At 36.0% G+C, this 22,012-nt stretch overlaps 3 protein-coding genes across 8 annotated transcripts; 1 reads left to right on the forward strand and 2 right to left on the reverse strand.

Moving 5' to 3' along the window:
- Window positions 1-124: 124 nt before the first annotated feature.
- Window positions 125-16,996, reverse strand: LOC107222667 (serine/threonine-protein kinase SIK3). Of its 5 annotated transcripts, none has more exons than XM_015662121.2 (13): window positions 16,808-16,996; window positions 8,772-9,068; window positions 8,486-8,656; window positions 7,272-7,395; window positions 6,368-6,488; window positions 5,934-6,174; window positions 5,335-5,656; window positions 5,021-5,157; window positions 4,725-4,878; window positions 3,864-4,001; window positions 3,195-3,416; window positions 2,877-3,073; window positions 125-2,787 (listed from the first exon to the last, which is right to left on the reverse strand). In XM_015662121.2, the coding sequence occupies exons 1-13, from the start codon at window positions 16,958-16,960 to the stop codon at window positions 2,278-2,280; spliced, it is 2,787 nt and encodes a 928-aa protein (XP_015517607.1). In that variant the 5' UTR covers window positions 16,961-16,996; the 3' UTR covers window positions 125-2,277. The 5 variants fall into 5 exon arrangements, with proteins under 5 accessions (XP_015517607.1, XP_046594660.1, XP_015517606.1 ...); XM_046738704.1 differs by having other exon boundaries at window positions 3,195-3,353; window positions 4,725-4,884; XM_015662120.2 differs by having other exon boundaries at window positions 4,725-4,884.
- A 646-nt stretch (window positions 16,997-17,642) lies between these two features.
- On the reverse strand, window positions 17,643-21,541 carry LOC107222673. Of its 2 annotated transcripts, none has more exons than XM_015662132.2 (9): window positions 21,429-21,541; window positions 20,549-20,694; window positions 20,225-20,469; window positions 19,912-20,138; window positions 19,369-19,644; window positions 18,966-19,157; window positions 18,556-18,797; window positions 18,104-18,439; window positions 17,643-17,919 (listed from the first exon to the last, which is right to left on the reverse strand). In XM_015662132.2, the coding sequence occupies exons 2-9, from the start codon at window positions 20,629-20,631 to the stop codon at window positions 17,787-17,789; spliced, it is 1,734 nt and encodes a 577-aa protein (XP_015517618.2). In that variant the 5' UTR covers window positions 20,632-20,694; window positions 21,429-21,541; the 3' UTR covers window positions 17,643-17,786. The 2 variants fall into 2 exon arrangements, with proteins under 2 accessions (XP_015517618.2, XP_046592248.1); XM_046736292.1 differs by lacking the exon at window positions 21,429-21,541 and adding an exon at window positions 21,243-21,261.
- LOC107222674 (DNA-directed RNA polymerase II subunit RPB9) lies at window positions 20,852-21,806 on the forward strand. The gene is made up of 3 exons (XM_015662133.2): window positions 20,852-21,118; window positions 21,268-21,341; window positions 21,420-21,806. Exons 1-3 carry the CDS (start codon window positions 20,990-20,992, stop codon window positions 21,607-21,609), a joined length of 393 nt encoding a protein of 130 aa, XP_015517619.1. The 5' UTR covers window positions 20,852-20,989; the 3' UTR covers window positions 21,610-21,806.
- The last annotated feature ends 206 nt before the right edge of the window (window positions 21,807-22,012 follow it).

A 22,012-nucleotide genomic window follows, 5' to 3' on the forward strand; every position in this document is an offset into this window, starting at 1 on the left:
GTATTCAACTTCGTCCTAATCTTATCACGTTAGAATGTGCAACTGTGCGTACGTTCACTTAACCCTGCCTTTTAAAGATATTCAATTTTTTTTCCATTTTCTGGTCTATTTTTTCTTACGGCCAATTAAAACTCCTTGACATTCATTAAACTGTCTAATTGTAAGCATAGGAAACCATGACATATTTTCTTGCATCCTTTGGGGTATACACATTTGATAACTCTGCAACTAAATGAGACTAAAAAAAATAATCTTGATTATCAGCGACCCTACTTTTTACCGCAAATGAATGCGATTAGAGTTTTTATATCCTTTTCAATTCTCTTCTCCTTTATCTTTTACTCTTTTACGACAGACGATTATGACATCTGTACATGGAGTTTTTTTTTCTTTCATATAGAACCACTCTTTTGTTTACTACATAAATGAATCCTATTTATGCAACTTCAGAGTTTCGTGACAACAACTAACGCTTCTCGATGTAACATTTTTTTCATCAACTGTTTGATTGATAAAACGGTTTCATAAAAACTGAACACTTGATATCACCTGAATATCAGAAGATTTGGTCATATTCAATTTTTACCATTTTTTATCGTAAAATTATTTCAAAATTGGACATTTTACAAACTAAACCAAACGTTAATGTTACAAGTCTCATTTGATGTTCGTTCGCGTACATTGGTGGAAGCAGTTTAGTATAATTTGTCAGCAAAATTGATTGGACCATGTATTTCTTACCTACGGCGGATGTTGCAAACAGTTTTTGAGTGGTGTCAAATATTTATAACTACATTAGCTATTCACAGTAACATGACGATATGATTTTTTATATATATACATACACTGGGTGCCCCAGGGCTATCGCACCATAAACTACCAATGTAATCCTCATGAAAATCTGTGACTGAAACGTTTTCTATTTTTTTCAAAGTAAATTTATTGTTTGCGAAATAGAACCGTTTGAAATTGGTTAATCCGGTAGAGCATTCAATGGTTCAGAACAGGGCTTGCGAATGGTAATTTGATCATCATGTGCTCTGCAGCTGTCCTGAATCATCAGATATCACTAGACTGGGCAATTTGAAATGACAAATTTCCTAACAAAAATAAAAAACCTTTCAGTCGCAGATTGTCATGAGGAACACATTGATAGCCCAAGGGGTGATAGTCTTGGGTCACCTTGTATAGATATTTTCAAGAAGTCGATTATAAATAAAAGTAAAATGAAATACTGCGGTACAAACTGTAGTAATACGGGTAATGTAACACTAAACTTCATTTATCTCAATTGTTTTATTATATTCGAATTTCTGGAAGTAGATAGCTAGTTAGACGACAATTTTTGCCCACAAGACATCTTCGTAATAGAATTTTAAATCTCAAATACAAATAATTTATAAAAAATTGAATTTTACTTTACGACCGATCCACGTCAGGCAGAACACAAAATATTCATTGCAAAAAACCAGATATTTTGTTTCCGGAAGACGGTTTGTTGCACTACTCAGCTTGGGAATGAAAGTTTACAGATACTATATTATTCAACCACTGCTGCATAAATATGAATGATATCAAAGCGTTAACCCAAAATGTAATTAAAAAAAAAAAAACCAGACATACTGATGTATATCCACGATGTGAAAACATATTTTGTTTGTGGAAAAAAAATACTTTGAAGTCCAATCCAGGTAGTGCATCTGATTTGCTATGCAATGTCAGAAATAGGTCTAAATAATATTTTTTAGAGTTTTGCACAAATATGAATAAAATTCTATATTTAACATTCCTGTATGAATTACAAGAGATCACGTTAAAATTTTTGCGAATATGGGAATTATGAAAAAAATGAAACTGACCTACATACAACTCAACTACATACAGCAAGATAACGACAATCGCTATTCCCTCGACATAATTGACTACTCAATCCGACCCTTATTATATAGACTTTTTTTACATCTTTCATTTTCATTTATTTTTTAATTCGTTTTGTAAATCATGACTAGCCAGTTTTCTCCATTCCTGTATTATTACAGTGCAGTATTCATGTACAATTGTATTAAAAAATGTATTAAACTATTAAATCTACTAAATGTATCATGTACGAATATAACAATAATATGAAACAGTATAATCTAAAACGTACCATATGTATGCGTATGGTAGCATGCGTGTGCAATACTGTGACGTGCGGTGTATGTGGCACCAGGAATGTAATGTAACTTAGTAAAAATTTAAAAAAAGATGAAAGATTTGGTTACACGCAAGACATCGTCAAACAGTGATGCAGGATATCAACTGTTGACAAAGTTGACTGTACTGGAGTTGGTCCCCACTAATTCGTCGCATTTTTATCCCTTTGACCTCTTTCTCTTCAGATTCACATACCCTAAGTTCAATTTGCACGCCACCCGGATACTCTAAGCTAAGCCCTCCGCCTTCAACTTCTTCTCTCGAGAATATAAAACCCTTAGGAGGCGCACATGCATCGATAATTTGCTTAACTCGACCTAAAATTGCATCTGAATTCAACCTACTCGATTCATTAGACAATGTCACCTCAACTTCCGTTGGTATAGCGACATTCAAGGGTCTACCAATACCTCTCGTTATACTCGGCCTCGACGGATCGCATGGTTCCGATATAATGAAGCTTGGAAGTGGTTTGTAATGAGGCAGAGCATCCTCTAGCGAATCCGGAGATGGAGAAGGAGAGGGGGAACCATCGACCAAAGTTACCTGATCGCCAAGAACGTCTGTTACTGATATTTGAGGCGGTGGTATCTGTAAGAAAAAATAAACGAGTCACAAACGAATTCCAATACGTTATTTTAACCTTCAGTATTATCTGTATAACAAACAACATTGCTTACTCTTGTTACGTCAATAGGATGCTCTTCCTGTATCATATCTAACGCTGGGCTATTACTAGGAGAATAACTGACTGGTGTTGTCGCTGGAGATCTATGGAGTCTAAGTGGGCTTAAGTCCAGTGGCGCAGCTGGAGGCTGCGCCGGTGTACCATGCACTATACTGCCAGCTACAGGGGCTGTACTCAGACCACTCAGACCTTTGATAAATAACATGAAATAAAATTTATAGGTACTTGATATTATGCTAAGAATAGAACGCTGTTATCTCCCAGAGATTTACAGCCAATTCTGAATTGTTATGTAACACATGATGTTAACCTTGAGTTATGGCAGCCACTCCTCTCTCGTGAACGGGACTTCCAGGGATACTAGCAGGACTATGTGAAGGTGACGCCAGTCTCTGCAGCTGTTGATACTCGTGCTGAAGTGCCTGAATGCCTGGGCCTGGAGGCCCCGATCCTTCTGATGCACGGCGTACTGGAGAATAACGCTCCGAAGTTACGTGCGTGCTTGGCTCTTTATACGAATCCCTACTACCCGCTACAAATACGTAAAATGAAGTTAAGAAAACCTTTTGCTAAATAGATAAATATTCCAAGGACTGTAAGACAGACAAAAATTATAAATAAGAAGACCCTGAAGGGACTCGAAAATTAATTAAGTGGACATAATAGACATGAAACTTTTTTTTCTGCAATTCCGCAACTAACTTTGAACGATTGGAGGAAAAAATAAGAATTTTTATCTTATTCGAGTTTCGAACTAATTGAAAAATCAACAAAAAAGAAAAACGTACAAAACTATCAACAATAGGTATCCAATTCATGAACTCTATATGATAGAAGATGATACGTGTATACAGAAACTCTGATTACCGCAGTATGAAAATGTCAGTGACAATCCACATGATAATTCGAAGGATTTGCTATCAAAATTCGAACGAGTTACACGTTATACCAATGAAGCAGAATTTATGACAAAAATTACCAGCATTAGGGAAGAACAAGGAGGTTTTCCTGTGTTGAGGGTGCGTAGGTGTTCTAAGGTGAGACGGCAGCAGACTTGGCGGGAGATACGCTCTATTCATCCTAGCTTCCACCTCCATGACCAGTTCCGGAGTTATAACTACATGCATGTTACCAACCAACGAGAAGGCATGGCAGTGCAGGGAGCACAATAAAACCATGCAAAATCAAACAAACAGAAAAACAAATGAAACACTAAGAACGGGATTTGATAATTTTTCGGGAAGATTTCAAAAACAAAAACTCTGAAAGCACACATAAAGGTACTACATTGAGCTGTGACTAAACAAAACGGTACATAGCTTGCCGAATTAGAAATTAACGCGATCAAACGAACATAATGGATTAAGATTAAGTAACAACATTTGCCAGATTATTTGATAGAAGGTATCTCTGTAGGATTAGCTTGTCTCGAACGAATTTTTTGATCAAGCTACGGTATTGAAGAAAAATATCCACGTGCCAAAAAGATTCGGCAAAAATCTAAACTTCTAGAGTGTGCATTTTCTCATACGAAAATGTAAGAAAGAAATGCTTTACAAATTACAGTAGATATAAGTACATAAATAAAGTGTCAAGTATTGCCAAAATTTAACGCAATTCGATAACCAAATTATTGGTGAAACATATAAATAAACAACTGAATGATTGTAGCTGGTGAGTAGATGAATAGATTTAAAAAGTACGAAACGAGGGAATAAAAATAAATTTGAAAAAAAAAACGGCTAATGCTACTTGAATGTGCAACTATTAAATTGTTCCTTGCAAACAACTAATATTAAAATTTCGTGTGAAGCGGTGATGTATTTTCCTCCATGTATACCTGGTCGTTGCATAACTGCAGTTACACCGCTGCGCCTTCGTCTATCAGTTCCTCCACCTCCACCTCCACCACCACCGCCTACACCTTCGCCACTGCCACCACCAACCCCTACACTTAGTGGCTGTGAGCAAGGTACCATCGTCGGACTGCCAGCCTGCAACTGTCGAATTGTTGAGAATTTTACCATAGCTCAGGTTTGTATAATGTAAAGAATGATGATCTACTTTGCGTGGTTACTTCTCTTCAGAAATCTCGTTGAATTTCCAAACAGCAATGAAAACAAAAAATAAACTCACAGGCTGCAAACGCTCTCTGCTACCAGGTTGACTCCATCCAACATCGTCACTGTTTCCAGTGGTTGTGCAGTGTTGTTGTTGATAGAACATGTGGAGATTAGCTCCCCCGTCGGAGGCTCTCCTTCCAAAACCACCTGCTAGAATGGAAATCAAAGAAAAAAATAAAGCTATTGAAAAGTAAAGAAAATCGATACCTGTTCTACCTTCATTTCTATGTTAGCAAAACCGTGATTTCTATGGTTACTGCTTAATTAATATATTCTTGCATGGTGAATCACAGGGGAATTGCTGAAAAAATAAGCTATTCAACTTACTTGCTCCCATAACGGTCGGTGGTTTGAGAAGATGCTGGTCTTTGGTTTGGAAGTTTTGAGGAGGTTGATGCTGAACAAGAGGGAGGTTTAGTGGAAGATTAGTGTGAGGCAGCAAATGGGGGTCAACATTAGACTGCAAGGTTGGCAATAGGGGAAGGGGTGGGTATCCCTGTATATAGGTACAAGTGTATGGATAGGGTGTTGGTGGCTGATGCGAAGCATCCCCAGGACCGACTGTGTGTCTCCTGGTTGCATGATAAGGGGTCCCAGAAGGCAAATGAAGGCCACTACGTTCCTCTGTTTCCGCTTCGGCTTCGCCAAACTGTGATAAAGGAAGAAATCAAATCACCACTATATAAAACTGTTCCAAATATGCCAAGAGGGAGAAGGAGATATTAATGACAATTGAATAAATCATTCGCAAATATATTTATATTTGAATTAGACATCTACTTGATTAAACATTAATGTTATATGAAAATCGCTAGGAATTACGTGGTCCGTGAATTTAGAAACAGTATTTCAAATAATAAGGTTTTAATATTCGATTTAAACTGATATGAATATTGAGAAAAATGCTGCTCTCTATTAGAATTTACCTTTTCCAGTTGATGAGCACCGTCAGGCATGTAGTCCCCGGGTATACTTTGTATGCTGGGAATGCTGGGCATACTTGGCTCAAGCTGATCAGCCAGCAAGTTATATATAGCCGAAACATGGTCAAAAGCATTACCTTGCACGGCTTGTAATACCGTGTCCGGACTGAGACCAGGTAGCCTGAGCATATGTTCCAAAACTAATTGATTAAGTTGTGGCGGAGGTGGTGGCTCGGCACTGTACCTAAACGATGATAAGTTTCGTATATCATATTCAGAGAGACAACACTGTTCGCTCAGATTTCACTGATATATATTTCTATCTTAATGGTATCTCAAGGATGATGATAGAAAATTTCATGAAACTTCTTCCATTTTTAAGATAGTCAGAATTATGCAACTTATCTATGAAATGTTTAAATATCATATATACACACCCTCCTGGCTCAGGCTCTGTCAGGCCATCTCCAACCATCCAGCGATGGGTCAAGATTTGTGTCATACTTAGTCGTCGTTCTGCTTCCACAACAAGCATGTGTCTAATTAGTCGTTCGCACTCTGAAAATTAACACCCAATTGTACATTAAAATTTGTCTCTCATACTCGATAATAGATTCACTTTGAATACAATTAAACCTTATCTCTTATAGTTATAGTGTAAAAAAATTCTCAATTCCATCCAATTCTCAACGAAATCCTTTGATATATGACTGTTATAATTGGTATCGTTCTCGCTTAAAATTATGTCCACTGTCAAATTAATCAATTCTTTCGAATTTGTAATCTGTATATGTATAGAAGCTATGAATTACGAATCTCAAGAATGATTTTCATATATTATAATTAATGCAACAATGGTTAGAGTAATTTTCCATAAATGTTCGTAATCATTTCAAATATACTTTCTGATCAAGGAATGAGATTTAACTTCCTCATCATATTAATCAGAATTCTACCCAACAATTACTACTAAGTCCAGCATTATTAAATGTATTTTTCCAAACGGTTTGAAATGAAAAGATGCCTTGGTAAAGAAACAAAGAATTGAATAAATTAAACTGTACGATATGAAGGGGAAAAAATCACGGTATATGTGGTGCGATGAAGTTATTGGTTTTGCAGAATTAAAAGAAAAAAAAAGATAAAAGCCTTCGAACCTGATTTTAATACCTAATTTAATTGAATATTACGATCTTCTTAATGCTTCTTATTGATGCAACACTTTATAGAAGAGTCCAAATAGTCATGGTTAAGCCATGAAAATTATTACTGTCGATAGAGGAAAGTAGCGTCTGGATTCCATTTAGAGGAAGCACTGTTAATTTCTGATTTTCTACTCACCTGCAGACATGAAATAAGGTATCCTAAATTTCCCCGAGATCACCACAGAGCGTAGCGACTGCATTGTAGGCCCATCAAATGGCAGGGCACCACAAACTAACACGTACAATACTACACCAAGGCTCTGTAATAATGTTGTAAATAACCATTTAAATATCTGTAAGTATGATACATTATTTCGAAGATCATAATGTCATGAAAAAGCGTTAGATAGAACAACAAGACTTTCATCAACAGTGTGTGAGATCGCGAAACCATTTAAACGTTAACCAAATTGCATATAGTGAAAAGAATAAAAGGTGCTCAATACCAAACTAAAGATGATTAAATGTCAATTTATCTCCCACTGAATAATGCCACTCGAGAATGTTATATTTCTTAGTTCTTTTGTTGCAGGTTTAGATAAGAATATTATAAAAAACTTGATTGTTAATCATGTTATAGAGCGAGTATAGCAAGTAGTATACAGAAAAAACGAAAAAATAGAATCACTATAACATTATATTCAAGTATGTATATAGATATACGTATGTCGGAGAAAGACCGGATAACACTCTCGAACTATGTCTTTGGCATTTGGACCGCATTTTCAACCACCGTTTATTAACAAGGCAAAACTTAAAACTTCAATTGACCGAACTTTTGAAAGAGATTCAATATTTAAATATTTGATCGACACGTCAATTCAATTTCGGGCTTGCTTTTTAATATGATCAGCTTTTTGAAAACAGCTGACTTTCGGAACAATAGAAGACAACGACGGATGTCAACTCCATTATTTCATCATCCTTGACACGGATTGAAAAATTTTATCATAATTTTATAATAGTTTTCTTTTTATATATAAGTTAAATAGCATCACTTTTATTAGCCTTATATATAAGGGAACAATAATTATAATATGGTCCTTTAATTTATACCAAAGTCATACAAAACTAAGTAACTGCTTATAAAAACTGCGTGTATTTTACATTCAAAACTTTCGGAGCATAGAGCCGCATGTTTCATTTGACGTAGAGGGTTAAAAATTTATACAAATTTTTTTCTAATTGTTTGGAACAGATCTGGGGGACATCACAATGAAAATTTGTCCTACCCCGAAATAAGGACTACCCTAATATATGTGCATGTGTGTATTCAAATCAACTTGTAATTAGTAATTAAAGTAAAGAAAATCAAAAGTGAAGTTTGTTTTGCAATCCACTGACACATACCCATACATCTGCTCTAGGCCCGTCGTAAGGCGCTCCTTTGAATATTTCAGGTGCAGCGTACGGAGGAGAACCACACCACGTGCCAAGGGGTACACCAGGCGTATATTCATTGCTGAACCCAAAGTCGGCCAACTTTATGTTATTGTCTGCGTCAAGTAGCAAATTCTCAGCCTGAAATTAATGTTGCGTTTAATTTACATAATCTCTGATCGGTAAAGAAGAACCAATTTTACACTTTTGAACTAATAGAATCACTAGAAATAAATTGTGCAAAATTGAAAGTTACCTTAAGATCTCGATGAACGACTTTCTGTTGATGAAGGTAACACACAGCATGAACAATCTGACGAAAAACACGTCTCGCCTCTGGTTCGGACATTTTTCCATTCCTAACTACATAGTCAAATATTTCCCCTCCAGCAGCATATTCTGTTACCAGGTATATCATTCTTTCTGTTTCCATAACTTGATACAGTCGTATGATGTGTTGATGCCGAAGCCTCTTCATTATGTGCACCTCGCGAAAGATTTTTGCTAGATTTTCTTCGTTCAATTTCGTTTTGTCTATTATTTTGATGGCCACCTGAAATAGGAATCAAACGAAAAAAAAATCATTTCACCTCTGATTAAATCATTTTCCGAGTATGAATTCTAAAAATTAATATTTTTCAAGATTTCACTTCATATTAGTGTAATCAAATGAGTTGAAAAGAAGACGTTATAATAATTCTCATGACAATTCCTTTGAAATGAAAATCTGTTGACTTATGTTTATTCAGCGTGTCTAAAATGGTGTGTATTGATCCACAAGGCTGGCACACGCATCAAGATTCAATAGGACATATAGTCAGCGAAATCATGTGACAGACATGCTAAATGATAGCAAGTGGTAACTGGCAGAAGGACTCCGATCTACACGCGCTCATCACTTATACCTTATAAACGAAGGATTCTCCCCCTTTTGTGTCGCCGCATGAAATAAGTGCTGCTCACTAGCCCTTTTCATGACGCTGTACAATGACAATAACGTTTCTTATACTTGCCCGTTAGACAAGTCCTGACACAATAATTGTCTTGGTAAACTTGATCTATTTAATTTCTATGATGTGTGTACACTGCTTCGTCGTTAAATATTTTTTAATATGTTGACAACTACTTTTTTTTTTCTTTTCTTTTTTCTCGTACAAAACAGTGACGATAAGTAAGAGCACGATGCCGTATTCTCAATTTCCCAATCTTTCATCTTATCAAATCTCAGCTTATCACTACATTTGGCGATAAATAAGATTCCCATCTGGGAGAAAAAAAAAGAGTTAAGGTCGTCTTGATTTCTGCAAATAGAAATCAAAGCTCGTGTTTCAACAACCAGAAAAGAAGGGTATTCATGTGTAGACTCATTAATTCAATTATACATGTCGACAATTGAATTACAAGACAAACAATACGCATTCATAGCGAATTCCCAAACGATAGGTTATTCAAGGTGTCTACTAAAATGTGAAATGCGAAATTACACGAGAATTTTAATTCCTTTTCATATGCATTGAAAAAGGAACATTTTCTTACTACCGTCTAGACAGTCGTAATTTCGATCATTTTACGTTTTGTTGGAGAGTTTAAAAATTGCAGGAAAAATTATTGGCTTCGTTTTTATTTCAAAATTTTAAAAGAAAGAAAGAAAGAAATGCACTTGCGGTAAGAATTCGCTGAGAATATCAGGTTTTTCCATAAGATACATACAAAATTCCCGGCGAATTTCAGATTTACCGGGGTTATTCCAAAAATTACTGGCACCTTATTGCGGTAAAATTTCCATAATATCAATTCTAGCTTATGTACAAATGTATGTACAATACATACATATCCAACTATCTATTGTATACATATACATTCCTATATCTCATCTACTAGCAACAAATTCGCAACACGTGCGCGCGCGCGTAACAAATCGGTTCAACGATCTAACAGCCTTCATTTATGCTGTATGCATACGTCGTAAACGAAAAAGAAATGTATTGTCTATAGTAGTTAATGCCACTAAACTCCTTGTTTATCCCGAAACAATAAAAAATTTTCATACGATTGAATATTATTTTTAATCACGTATTGCAATTGTGATGAATTTTGTTCTCTTCGATTATTCCATGCATAGAATATCAGTTTATTTTTTTATTATTCGTTCGAAAAAAATTTTTCTCAATCAACTCAAGTACGTACCACTAAATTTTAAACAGACTCAGTAAACGGAAGAAAAGTAAAGAAAATTTTTAAGAGCATCGTGATACGAATGCAAAATCATTTCTGACGTCACTTATGACATAACACCGCGAGTGAAACAAGATGATCAGAAATGATAAGGATAAACGGTATTAGACTCATTCGATAGTAGTATACATACCTAAATACTGATTTGAAGAATTGAACCAGACTGTTGAGAATGAACGATACACTTAGCTGTAACTTATAACTCTTTTGAATGATCGTGGTAAGCATTCTTATATTAACACCCGATTTACATCCATATTTTGTACACTTAGAAAACTTTTCAACATATTTCTTTGCGGTTCTTTTCTATTCCCGATAATATACTAATAGGTTCTCAATACTCGAGAGTAGTTATTGCGATATAATGTAAGCTATTATTGACAGAAGCAAATTGATTGAAAAAAATCGTGAAAATTGGAGGAATAATTCACTTCCGAAAAAGTTATCCCTCTAGAAATACATGTACATGTTTTACGTAAACCGTAAGTTCTTAGGGTCGCTGATTATAACGAATCTGATGTCAGATTTAAAAAATTCAAGATGGCGGAGCCAATATGGCGGATCAAAATTTTAAATTCGATCAAATTCGGAAAAAAACTATGCAGGGGTTTTCGGAGTTGCTGATTACGAATCTGAAATCAGGTTTTGAAAATTCAGTACGGCAAATCCAATCAGCGAGTCCGAAAATGCCTGCATTGTTTTTTGACCGTATTCGATCAAATTTGAAATTTTCTTCCGTCATATTGGATCCGCCATTTTCAATTTTTGAAATTTGATCTCAGATTCGTAATCAGCGAGCCTAAAAACCGCAGTATAGTAATATTGTTATAAAAGTTGACTCAGAAGAATAATGTGTGACAGAAGGGGATAAATGTACGTAAATGCTGCACGGACAATACTGACAATGAATTAAATGAAACAATAGTTCGTGCATAAGCATATGCTATACGTAACATTGAATTGAATAACATTATGCCGTCGAATATTTCCCAACGTGTCTGTCCATCGATTTTACTCCAATCGTACAAACCGAGTTACTCGCACCGCGCTCATTCATGAGTTATAGCATTCGATATATATACAAGTATCTCATATATATCAAGATAGGGCGAATTATAAAGTATATGAATTAGAAAGGACTGAAATCAGTGAGAATTTAATCTAGAAATCTTAAAAATCTCGTTGGGAGGAAAAATTTATTATTTTTTCCTCATCTTCATCCTTATACATCTATCAATAAAATTCTACGGGTTTTTCGCTAAGCGTCGATTGACAAAGAAGCGCATTGATATTTACATCGATACAACCATGTATAACGAATACGTATATAACGAATACGTATGTAACGTTAAATCATCAATTAAGTTAATCAATTAATTATCATTAATATACTGACAGATGCATATATCCGGTATGTTCTACTTATGATTTCAACCTTGTGTCTAAAATTCACGTTCGAGAAACGTTTCATTCAATCATTTCGCAAAGTGAGCGGAGAAGAAAAGTGTTAAAAATTGAAATATCACGTACACATCTGATCGATTATAATAAAATCACCGCCAACCTATCCATCAATGAATAAATCTACGTTTAAATTTTTTGACATAAATTATATTATGTACCCTATAGAGTATACATACTTCTTGGTAAGATCGAATAAAAAATTAGTATCGTCGTAACTTGCGGATAAATCGAATAAAATCGTATACGTTATAAAAGCTGTGCAAGGATAATTGTAACGAATAAAATATCTCCGATAATCTTTTCCATTTAATCGTGAAAAATAAAAAGAAGGCAAGGGGACCGTGATTATTGGTAATTTGTTTCCTCTGTCACACACGCAGCTCTAATTTGTAATAGAACATATGTGTGAAATTCGTACATACATATTTAGCGTGTCTCTCTATCTCTCTCTCTCTGTTGGCCAACAGAACGGAGTAGATTCCCGTGACGTCACACCGACGTCACGTGCTACTACGTGTTAATATATACGCGTAACACATGCCTATTTCGCACATATAACGTGTGTAGACGTTCCCCAGCCGCAACTGCCGCACTTGTTCGTTATAACAAGTATAATCTATATTGTACGTATCTATACATCGTGCGAGAATAAAGAGAAAGAAAAAAAACTTGCGATGTTGTACATACATCGACGATACATATTTGCAAATTGCACTTACGAGCGCGTGACAGTATAATAAAACCGAAATTCTGTCAATTATCGTATTATATACACGCTTTGGATAATTATAATCGTTTAATAATGGGCTTCATACTCGATGTTAATCGCAAATATGTACGTATATATGTATGTATATATGGTGAACCGCTATTTGAAAAACCAAAACGATGTACAACTTTCAACGATTCGAAATTAGTGTAACAATTCGAATATCTATAGACGGAATCTTCTTGGCTTTGCAACAAAATACTGCATCATGTGTTGTAACGTTGCATGAATAATCACGCAGTTGTTAATTCGCAATGAGAGTGAATAACTGAAAAGAAATTGAAAGTGTAACGGGACAACGTGTGAATCTATTCTTGTCACATGTGTTGCGGTTTACATATTATGTACAAAGCGCGCCGCCTCTGCACAACGTGTGTGTCTTTAATTATGTATAAGAACGAGAAGTGATAAACGATGATCGCGTTAATTTTATTGAGTATGATATTAAATATAATATACAGTATTTTAAATCCTCTTGTTGAAAATAAAAAATCTCATCAGTACATAAATCTGCTGCACGGTGCATAAGTGTGCGTAAACTTATTTTCCGTGGCGATAGGTTTGGTTTTTCTTTTTTTTTTTCAAACTCTTTCCTTACGTTTACTATTATTCGCGCCATATTGAAATTTAATCAAAAACGTGTCTTATATATGTATACACCGGCATTAATATTAATTGTGTAATAAGAAGGCAAACTCAATCTTTTCTGTTCAATATGAGTCGTAGGTGAGCCGAAGCGAATATTGCTAATATTACGCGAGGAGGCGAAAAGACCTTCTTGTTGCACACGATTCTTTATGGGTATAACAAAAGTACGTTACGCGTTTTTTCACGAAGCACGAAATTGAGGTTAGGGTCGCGTAATGTTACATTCGTTGCGACAGCGCATGCGCGCAGTACAGAAAATACCATTTTTAACTCCTAGGAGTGAAAACGGATACGTTTTTTACGGAAAAGACGCATGAAAATAAGCGTAAAACATTCTCGCGTTATATAAAATATTATGTACAAGCGAGGCAATATATTATATTACGGGACAGAAAACATACGATGAGGAGGAGGAGGAGCTGTTGTACTGTATAAAACTGATGCGTATACATACGCGTATATAGTAATGTAGATGTGTGTTTTTGCGCGGCGAGATAAGTTATCGTATACTATATAATATCAAGTGGCTAGAAAATTTTGTACAGTACCAAGGCTTCACCCAAAGCTGTTGATTCGTGCTAATTGTCACTAATTATCTTCCAAGTCCGATGGCTTTAGCGGCATAACGGACAATCCGCCGGCAGAGACAATCCCCTCGCGATTCAGACTTGCAGTGTATTACACACGCGTCTTTATTATTCTCTAATTACATTTTATTCCTTCTGCTTTTCTTCTTCTCGCTAACATACGATAATAATTGAAGAGGAGAATTGAAAAAACGCTGTAAGTGCCTGCAACTCGAAAGGAAAAAAAAAGAAAGAAAGAAAAGGAAGAAAAACTGTTTTTTCTTTACTACATAGTTATATATCGCTTGGAATTATTGTTGAAAAAAAAAAAACAAGCATGGAACTTTCAGATTTGTTTAATTCCGGTATTAACCTCTTTAATTATCGGTACTAGACGAGCGACGCGGTAATCGTTACCTTCTTTTTATTTAAGACGAATAATTCGGCTGCTCACTATATAATTCAATATTTCACTACATTTACAAGTAATTTAAATTATACGATAATAATTATATTATATCTCGTGTTCGATTGATATAAGTGTAAATATAGTACATACACATGTCATTTTATCCGTATTCATCATTTGCGTACGAAGAAAATGATAAAAATTATATTTTCGAGTAGTAATTTGAATGCCTTCCTTCCTCCCCTGTACAATAATTCGAATCTGCGAGTGCGATCCGATGAACGCAGCGATTTCATTGATTTATTATTCTTTTATTATCTGCATAGCATTTAAACTATATGAGAAGTACGATGCTGACAAAACACAATTCAAGGTTCGCTAACTATACCTTTTATGTAATATTATGAAATTGATAAACGTATATAATAGAATGGAAAACGACGCTGTGTGTGTATGTATGTATGCATGTACATTACATGGCATTACATTAAGTTATACATTCACTAAGGACTGCTAAAGGCACAGCCAGCCAAAGGCGGCATTACGTTGTGAAGCTCGTACCGAGGGCACAGAGATAACCACAAAAAATGATCTCAGATAATTTACTACACTACGCAACGTGCAGTTTTCAAAAGTCCGTAATGATGATTATTTTTACGTGCCCTTTTACATTGGTCTTACGGGATGAAGAAAGGATTTAAGAAAAAGCATTTGGCGCGCTGCTGTCTGTACAACTGCGCTTGCATTAGACTCGTAGATTAGGTCGTTCGATCTACACAAAAAGTAAGCACTCAGTATCAGTGAAGTTTCCCCAGTTTTCATCTAAAGGAAAACCAGAAACAATTACAGGAAAACCGCACCGAGTGAGCAATTTTTTCTATGACGGAAAATTCAATCTGTGTACGTGTAAAGCGTAAGTTATGCGAACAAACGAGAAATAAAGAGCACATGCGTGAAGTAATTGGAGTGTTTTTTGAGAGTATCACCCAACGCAAATACGATATGCAAACGAAAAAAAGAAAAAAAGACTAAAGCCTTATTATACTAAAGGAATAACTTTTTGCGTTAGCGAGATTGCCTCGCGATAAAAAGAATTTGTTTACATTCGCAGAGTAAGAAGTAAGAGGGTATAAAAAGTTGAAAAAGTGTTTCAAAAAAATTAATTTCGCGAGTATGATCAATGTTAAATCTGCACCAGCAGCGTATTGTAAATAAATAATTTCACCCGTTATTTTTTCGTTCAAACGAACGGGTTTTCCAACACGCGACCACAGCATGCCATCATCTTACAACTGAGTTTACAATTATCTAACTTGTCAAGTTTATCGGTCGGAATTGGAAGGACTAAGTGAAGGAGGAGGAGTGGGAGGGGGGATTCGTTTTTGTCTTTTGCCTCGGAATTTTTGAAACTTTCCAACGATGTACTTATTTAGCGGTTACAAAATGGCGACTGTTGAAAATGAAAATAAAAGCTAGTGACCAAAGTTCTGTGCATATAGGTATTATGATGTATGTATGTATGTATGTATGTGTGTATGCATGCATGTTTGTATGCATGTATGTATCTACGTACGTATGTACGTAGATGCGTGTGCAGTTCGCTTTTTCGGCGAGTCAAGATCGGCGTTTTTCTCTTTTCAAATGTAACATATTCACATAATCATTATTTGTTCAATTGATTGGCAATAAAACGAGCTACTTTGATGTGATTACGCAGGGATACCGTAGATACAATACACCGCATTCGAGTTCTTTACTCGCACAGAGGCATGTGACGTAAACGAAAGTAGCGTCAATAAATAAATATTCGCTCAAATCTTGCGAGTGGCGAAATTTGACGATAAAAAAATACAAATTCAAGACAGAAAAAAACCCCGCGATATCAGCACCTCAGATCGCTGTTTGTTGTTGTACAGATTAAGATTCAAATTTCTTCTTTAAATGGTAAAACGATCGGTTAATTTGTTTAAAATCAATGTAGCTCGTCGATTGTTGGCGAGAGGCGTAGGAGATAAGTGACTATCGTTGTGTTTTTTCCGATAGCTGCTGATTATTGACGTACACATCATACGGGACGATGCGTAGTAGTTAATTTTGACAAATAATTCGTTTAATTCTGATTTTTCACGTAAATTTGATGACAAAATGATGGATTCCAGACTGCTAGTGGGATAGGTTTAGTAAGTAAAGGGAATTCGTACCTTAGATTTTGTGACAACGTGGGTGGCCATTTTGACAACGGCAAAGTTTCCTTTGCCGATGGTTTTCTCCAATTCGTAGTAACCGACGCGGATTAGTTTATTAACCGAACATTGCTGTGAAATCTCATTGTGCGACGATGTCGCGGATGCCATTTTTTGATCACTTGACTCGCTCGACCCGTCGCCAATCAGCTACTGGGCTAGTACGACTTGAAGCCCACTAGGAGCGCGGTTATCTTGACTCCGCTCGCGCCATCTCGTGGCTATTTTGCAACTTGAGACCGTCACGTGGTCATCGTTTTGAAACAATCGGACCTCCTTGAATCGGAGTATCGGACCTTCATTGATGATCCAGCGACGTCGGATCTTTGCTGAAACGTCGATGAAGGGATACCGACGGGTGAATTTGATTGCGATAAGCTTGTGAGAGAACGAGTTTTCGGAATCCAGGTACTTTGTTCTCAATCAAACAAACCTAAACTAAATTGGAGGGGAACGAAAATGTACCCAGGGCTGGCCGTCTTTGCCTACTTGTCAGTCAGTGGTCGACACTAGCGAATCGCGAGTACGTTTGATTACCCGTTGGTCAGTAGAACGATCAGAGGGCGTACTTTTCAATTTGCTAATCAAAGTTTCATGTTTGTTTTGAAACCTCCTTGCATGGTACTTTACCGATGTCCACACAAAAAGTCAGGCTACATCGGTGACACTTGCATCAGATCTGTACAGATATGGACAAAAATATACCTATATCTATTCAATTCTTGATGAAAATGAAAATTGACTTTTGCCATACAATTTTAATGATTTTTTATGAAAAAAAATGTGACTAAAATTTATAGCAAACACGAGTTTATTCTTATCGAAAGAAAGTATAAAAATACTAGTAACTTAGACTTATTTACAATCTATATTCAAATAATTTTTTATACTGCTGAATCGTAAAAATGCGTTTCGCGACAATCGTTATAACGCCATTCTACTTCAAAGCCTTAGTCTTCGAGGCCAACAGTGATGCCATGATGTTAAATCGCTGTTGCCACTCCCTGAAAGTTATTCCATCCACAGTATTCTCGTAAGACATCAATATACAACTCACTACCTGGTTTGTCCTGAAAAATAAAAAAGAAAAAGAGATTAGAACCGGGCAGTAATATTGCAGTACTACTTTCCAACGATTGAATGTATTTCAGTACAATTCGTCATTACGAATCTGCCACGGTATTAGATTGAAAGCATCTTGCGGAAATTCCGCACATTCACAAGAAATTTGTATTTTAAGTTCAAAAATCTCACCAAGCTTCAAAAGTGGCGTCAAAGTTTTGCAGATGCTCCTGTGTTTTATCAGAAGCTTGATCAGCGAGATTCATCAACTCCTGAAAAGAACGAATATAGTTTCTAGACGACATCAAACGCCATTGTTCCTCCATGTCTGCGATTAGGTTTAGCTGTAGTTCAGGATCTGGAGAGCTCGGCTTATAATTAGCGAACCAAACGGATTTCATTAAGGCTTTGTAACAATCCAACAAGTGATAGAGGGGGGCACGAACAAATGGAAAGTCATGAATATAGTTCACGTCCAGCGGAACAGTAACAGCAAGCCCTGATTGCCCTATGCAGCATGTCGAATGTCTGAAAAATAATTGTACACAAGTTTATTGCGAACAACTAATACCTATTTACGTTCGTAATTCGTGGATGGTTTTTATTAAAAAACCGTTGCACTTTGTATCTGAGTAAACACGTACCTATACGCACCAACTTCTGCGCCTAATGTAATTTTTCTCAAAGCATTCATGTTGATCCGTTCATAGAAGTTTTCAATTTCGATACCGAGATCAATGTCCAACCAGGTTTTGTCTTGATGCATTGCTCTGAATATTGCAAATTTTTGTAATCCATTCAGCAATTTTTTTTTTGCGCGGTTTAAGGTAGCACCAGCTCCTTTCAAAAGCGCCATGGATGTTTGTATATCATCGGCACATTGTCTCTGCAGGTAACATGTTTGAAAAATACTGAGTTCCAGTTGGGTACACGTCAACTTATTAGTTATGAAGGAAAAAAAGTTAGTATGTGAACGTGAAAATGATATAAACAATCCTATTCACGATGAAACTACCTTATGTGAACTGTTATCATAAATCACTACCGTGCTTACCATTTCAACATCGGTTTGCTGCATTTTGATGGCTATATTGTTCAGTTCCGCATTCAACTCGTTCTGGGGTTCTAGGTTCTCATTGAAAACTTTTACAGCTCGATGTAAGCCCATCTGCTCTGCCTCCCACTTACGAACTTCCAAAGTCAATGCCAACCATTCGCTGATGTCCAGATGGCTAGTTTGAGCTTTCTATACACAGAAAAGTAAAGTGAAATTATAACAAATGATTCCAATTGAAGTCAATTTAGGTTTGCGTGAAGTATTGAACCTGAAATAATTCTTCAGTCTTGTTATGATAATTCGTTTGTCTTTAAAATTGTAGTTAGGTAACTTTCAAATCACGTTTGTATCCACTTCTTGAATATTGGAATGTTTTAAGCCTACTTGCAGCTACTATTACCTCGATCTTTTCAATATATTCCAGAATGGTTGACTGGTGCTCACTCGCTTTGGCATCATTCAACAGTCGTTTTGATACAGCTGTTACATGTAAGCTACAGGCTTTTGCAATGCCGATTTCAAATTTCTCTCCACAATTACTAGGAGTAGCATTTGGGGATATTTCGTACCCCAACTGGACAACTCTGTCGATATCAGTTGTTCGGCGTTGCAATAGAATGTTCCATAAGACTGATGTTGCGACAGGATAGAGTATCTCTGATATCTTCTTCCAGACCTACCGTAATATCAGGGAGGAAATTGAATTTGAGTTACAAAACTTCAAATAAGATGAAAATGTCGAATATAAACAGAGATATGAATGAAGTTTGATTTGTTCCGCAGAAATCACATTAGACTTTATTACAACTAATAATAATGGTTCAAGGTTTAAAATTCAAAGCCATGGAGCATGTATCTGATAAATGAGATACATGGTATAATCCTTCAAACCGTAGAAAAATAATTAATTAAAATATAAACAATTAAAGAATATTGTTCATACCTTTTTCTTATCCGTGCCTGAGAGCATAGAACTGACTAAGGTCAAAGATTCCTCTATTATTATTAGGTCGACCTGATCACCACTGGACGGCAACAGACATTTACAAACTTGGCGCATTTGATTACAATCTTGAACCTGCGATTGCATCTGATCATACTTTATGGAGAAAAGTTCTTTCTTTGCTTGTACGGATTGACGAGTTGCCTGTATCTTGAGAAGTTCTTGCCCTTTGGAATGATTATAAGATTTTACTTTTGGGTCAATAGAATTTTGTCCAAGGAAATTAAGAGTATCAAGAATGCGATCCACTTACGTTTTTTACGAAGTAAGAATTCCTGTGTTTCTCGCTCTTCTTCAGCAGCACGAATTCGCTGTCTCAAATCGTTTCTTTCCGCTCTTATCTTAGAGGTTTTTTTAATTATTTCAATCACACTATCTTCTGCATTTTCTCTCAGTTTATGCAGTAAGATATTTTTCCTTGCTTCCAAGACTTCCGATGTGGGATGTAGATTGTCGGCGATGTGATCCCATAGCAAGCCGACGATTCCCTTTGATAATCTAATTGAATTAATACGAACAGGTAAATGAGTTTAACCATTGTACTGCAAATCAGAAATCGGTATTGATCCAAACTCACGTTTGTTTTGTAGATTCGTTGCAAATCGACGGTGGACATCCCAATCGGTGTGTCCATGTAAAACTGTCCTCGAGTTTACTCATTTTTATCGATGGATTTAGATTGATGAAGATTTATTCGCGAAAGACAGCACTACTCTTTCGCATCTACGACACATCATCGAAATTCTTTATACTTTACGTCGCGTTTTGTCATTTTCATGACACGTCCAGTATTCAGTAACGAACGAATTCGAAATAATTGTTGAGCAAATGTTGGGCGATGCTAACTCTATCTCTATTTTGCTCCGCGAAGTAACGAGAACCGAACGGCTGATTCCAAAGCGTCCCTGTTTTTAGGTTAGAACATTATGTTAGGTTAGGCAAGGGTAGCGTACCGTCACGATTGAAACGTCAAAGTGGTGAAAGCTGAGTATTTTGTCGTCTTAATTTCTTATTGAAAATGTCTAAAATAACTGGATACGACACGCACGACGATGGCCCAGGTTTTGTGGGCATTAGATTTTGCCAAGAATGTAATAACATGTTGTATCCTAAGGAGGACAAAGAGAACAAAGTGTTGATGTACGCGGTAAGTAGAATTTATTCGTCGTTGCTTGTCAAGTTGGGTTGTTTCGACCGAGAAATTTAAGTAAGAATTCGTAAATAATATCCGTGATTGATTTACTAAACAAAATAATTTAATATTTACTGACTTAACGTGTTGTTTTCCAATTACAGTGCAGAAATTGCGACTTCAAGCAGCTAGCCGACAGCAACTGCATTTACGTGAATAAAATTATGCACGAAATTGAGTAAGAATTATTTTGCTTGATTTTTAACAATCATAACATAACGTGTAACTAATGGACATGTTTATCTACTCTGTACAGCGAACTGACCCACATCGTCGCCGACGTTATATCAGATCCGACACTGCCAAGAACTGAGGAGCACCCCTGTCCAAAATGCAATCACCGAGAATCTGTATTCTTCCAAGCACAAACCAGACGAGCTGAGGAGGAAATGAGACTTTATTACGTCTGTACAAATCAGCACTGTTCACACAGATGGACAGAATAAATTTTAACACATTCTGTATGCAAACAAAATTTAGATTTTAATGTACATATACTTCTGGTCCTGTTATAGTTCTCTAGATGACATCTCATTTCAATTAGTCTTAACTTAAGGTGAGATAATTAAGGTATATAAGTAAGTTAATGAGAAAAGCTTCACCTTTTATTGCAAGACATTGAATAAACTATATTTGCAATAAATTTTTTTTAAAAGAAAATAATTTATTTCATCATTTAAACATAATATTTACAGTAATCTACTGCGATTTAATTTTTTTTTGGAATTTGAAAGTCCCAACCTTGCACTGCTGAAAGATCCACGATATTTTCAATCAGAAAAAAACTGATCGTTAACTTCTTTTTTTTGTCCTACGCCAACGCGCGGCCTCGAGGGGACGGCGAGTGAG

The sequence above is a fragment of the Neodiprion lecontei genome, chromosome 4 (genome assembly GCF_021901455.1).
Source record: "Neodiprion lecontei isolate iyNeoLeco1 chromosome 4, iyNeoLeco1.1, whole genome shotgun sequence".
NCBI classification, from domain to species: domain Eukaryota; kingdom Metazoa; phylum Arthropoda; class Insecta; order Hymenoptera; family Diprionidae; genus Neodiprion; species Neodiprion lecontei.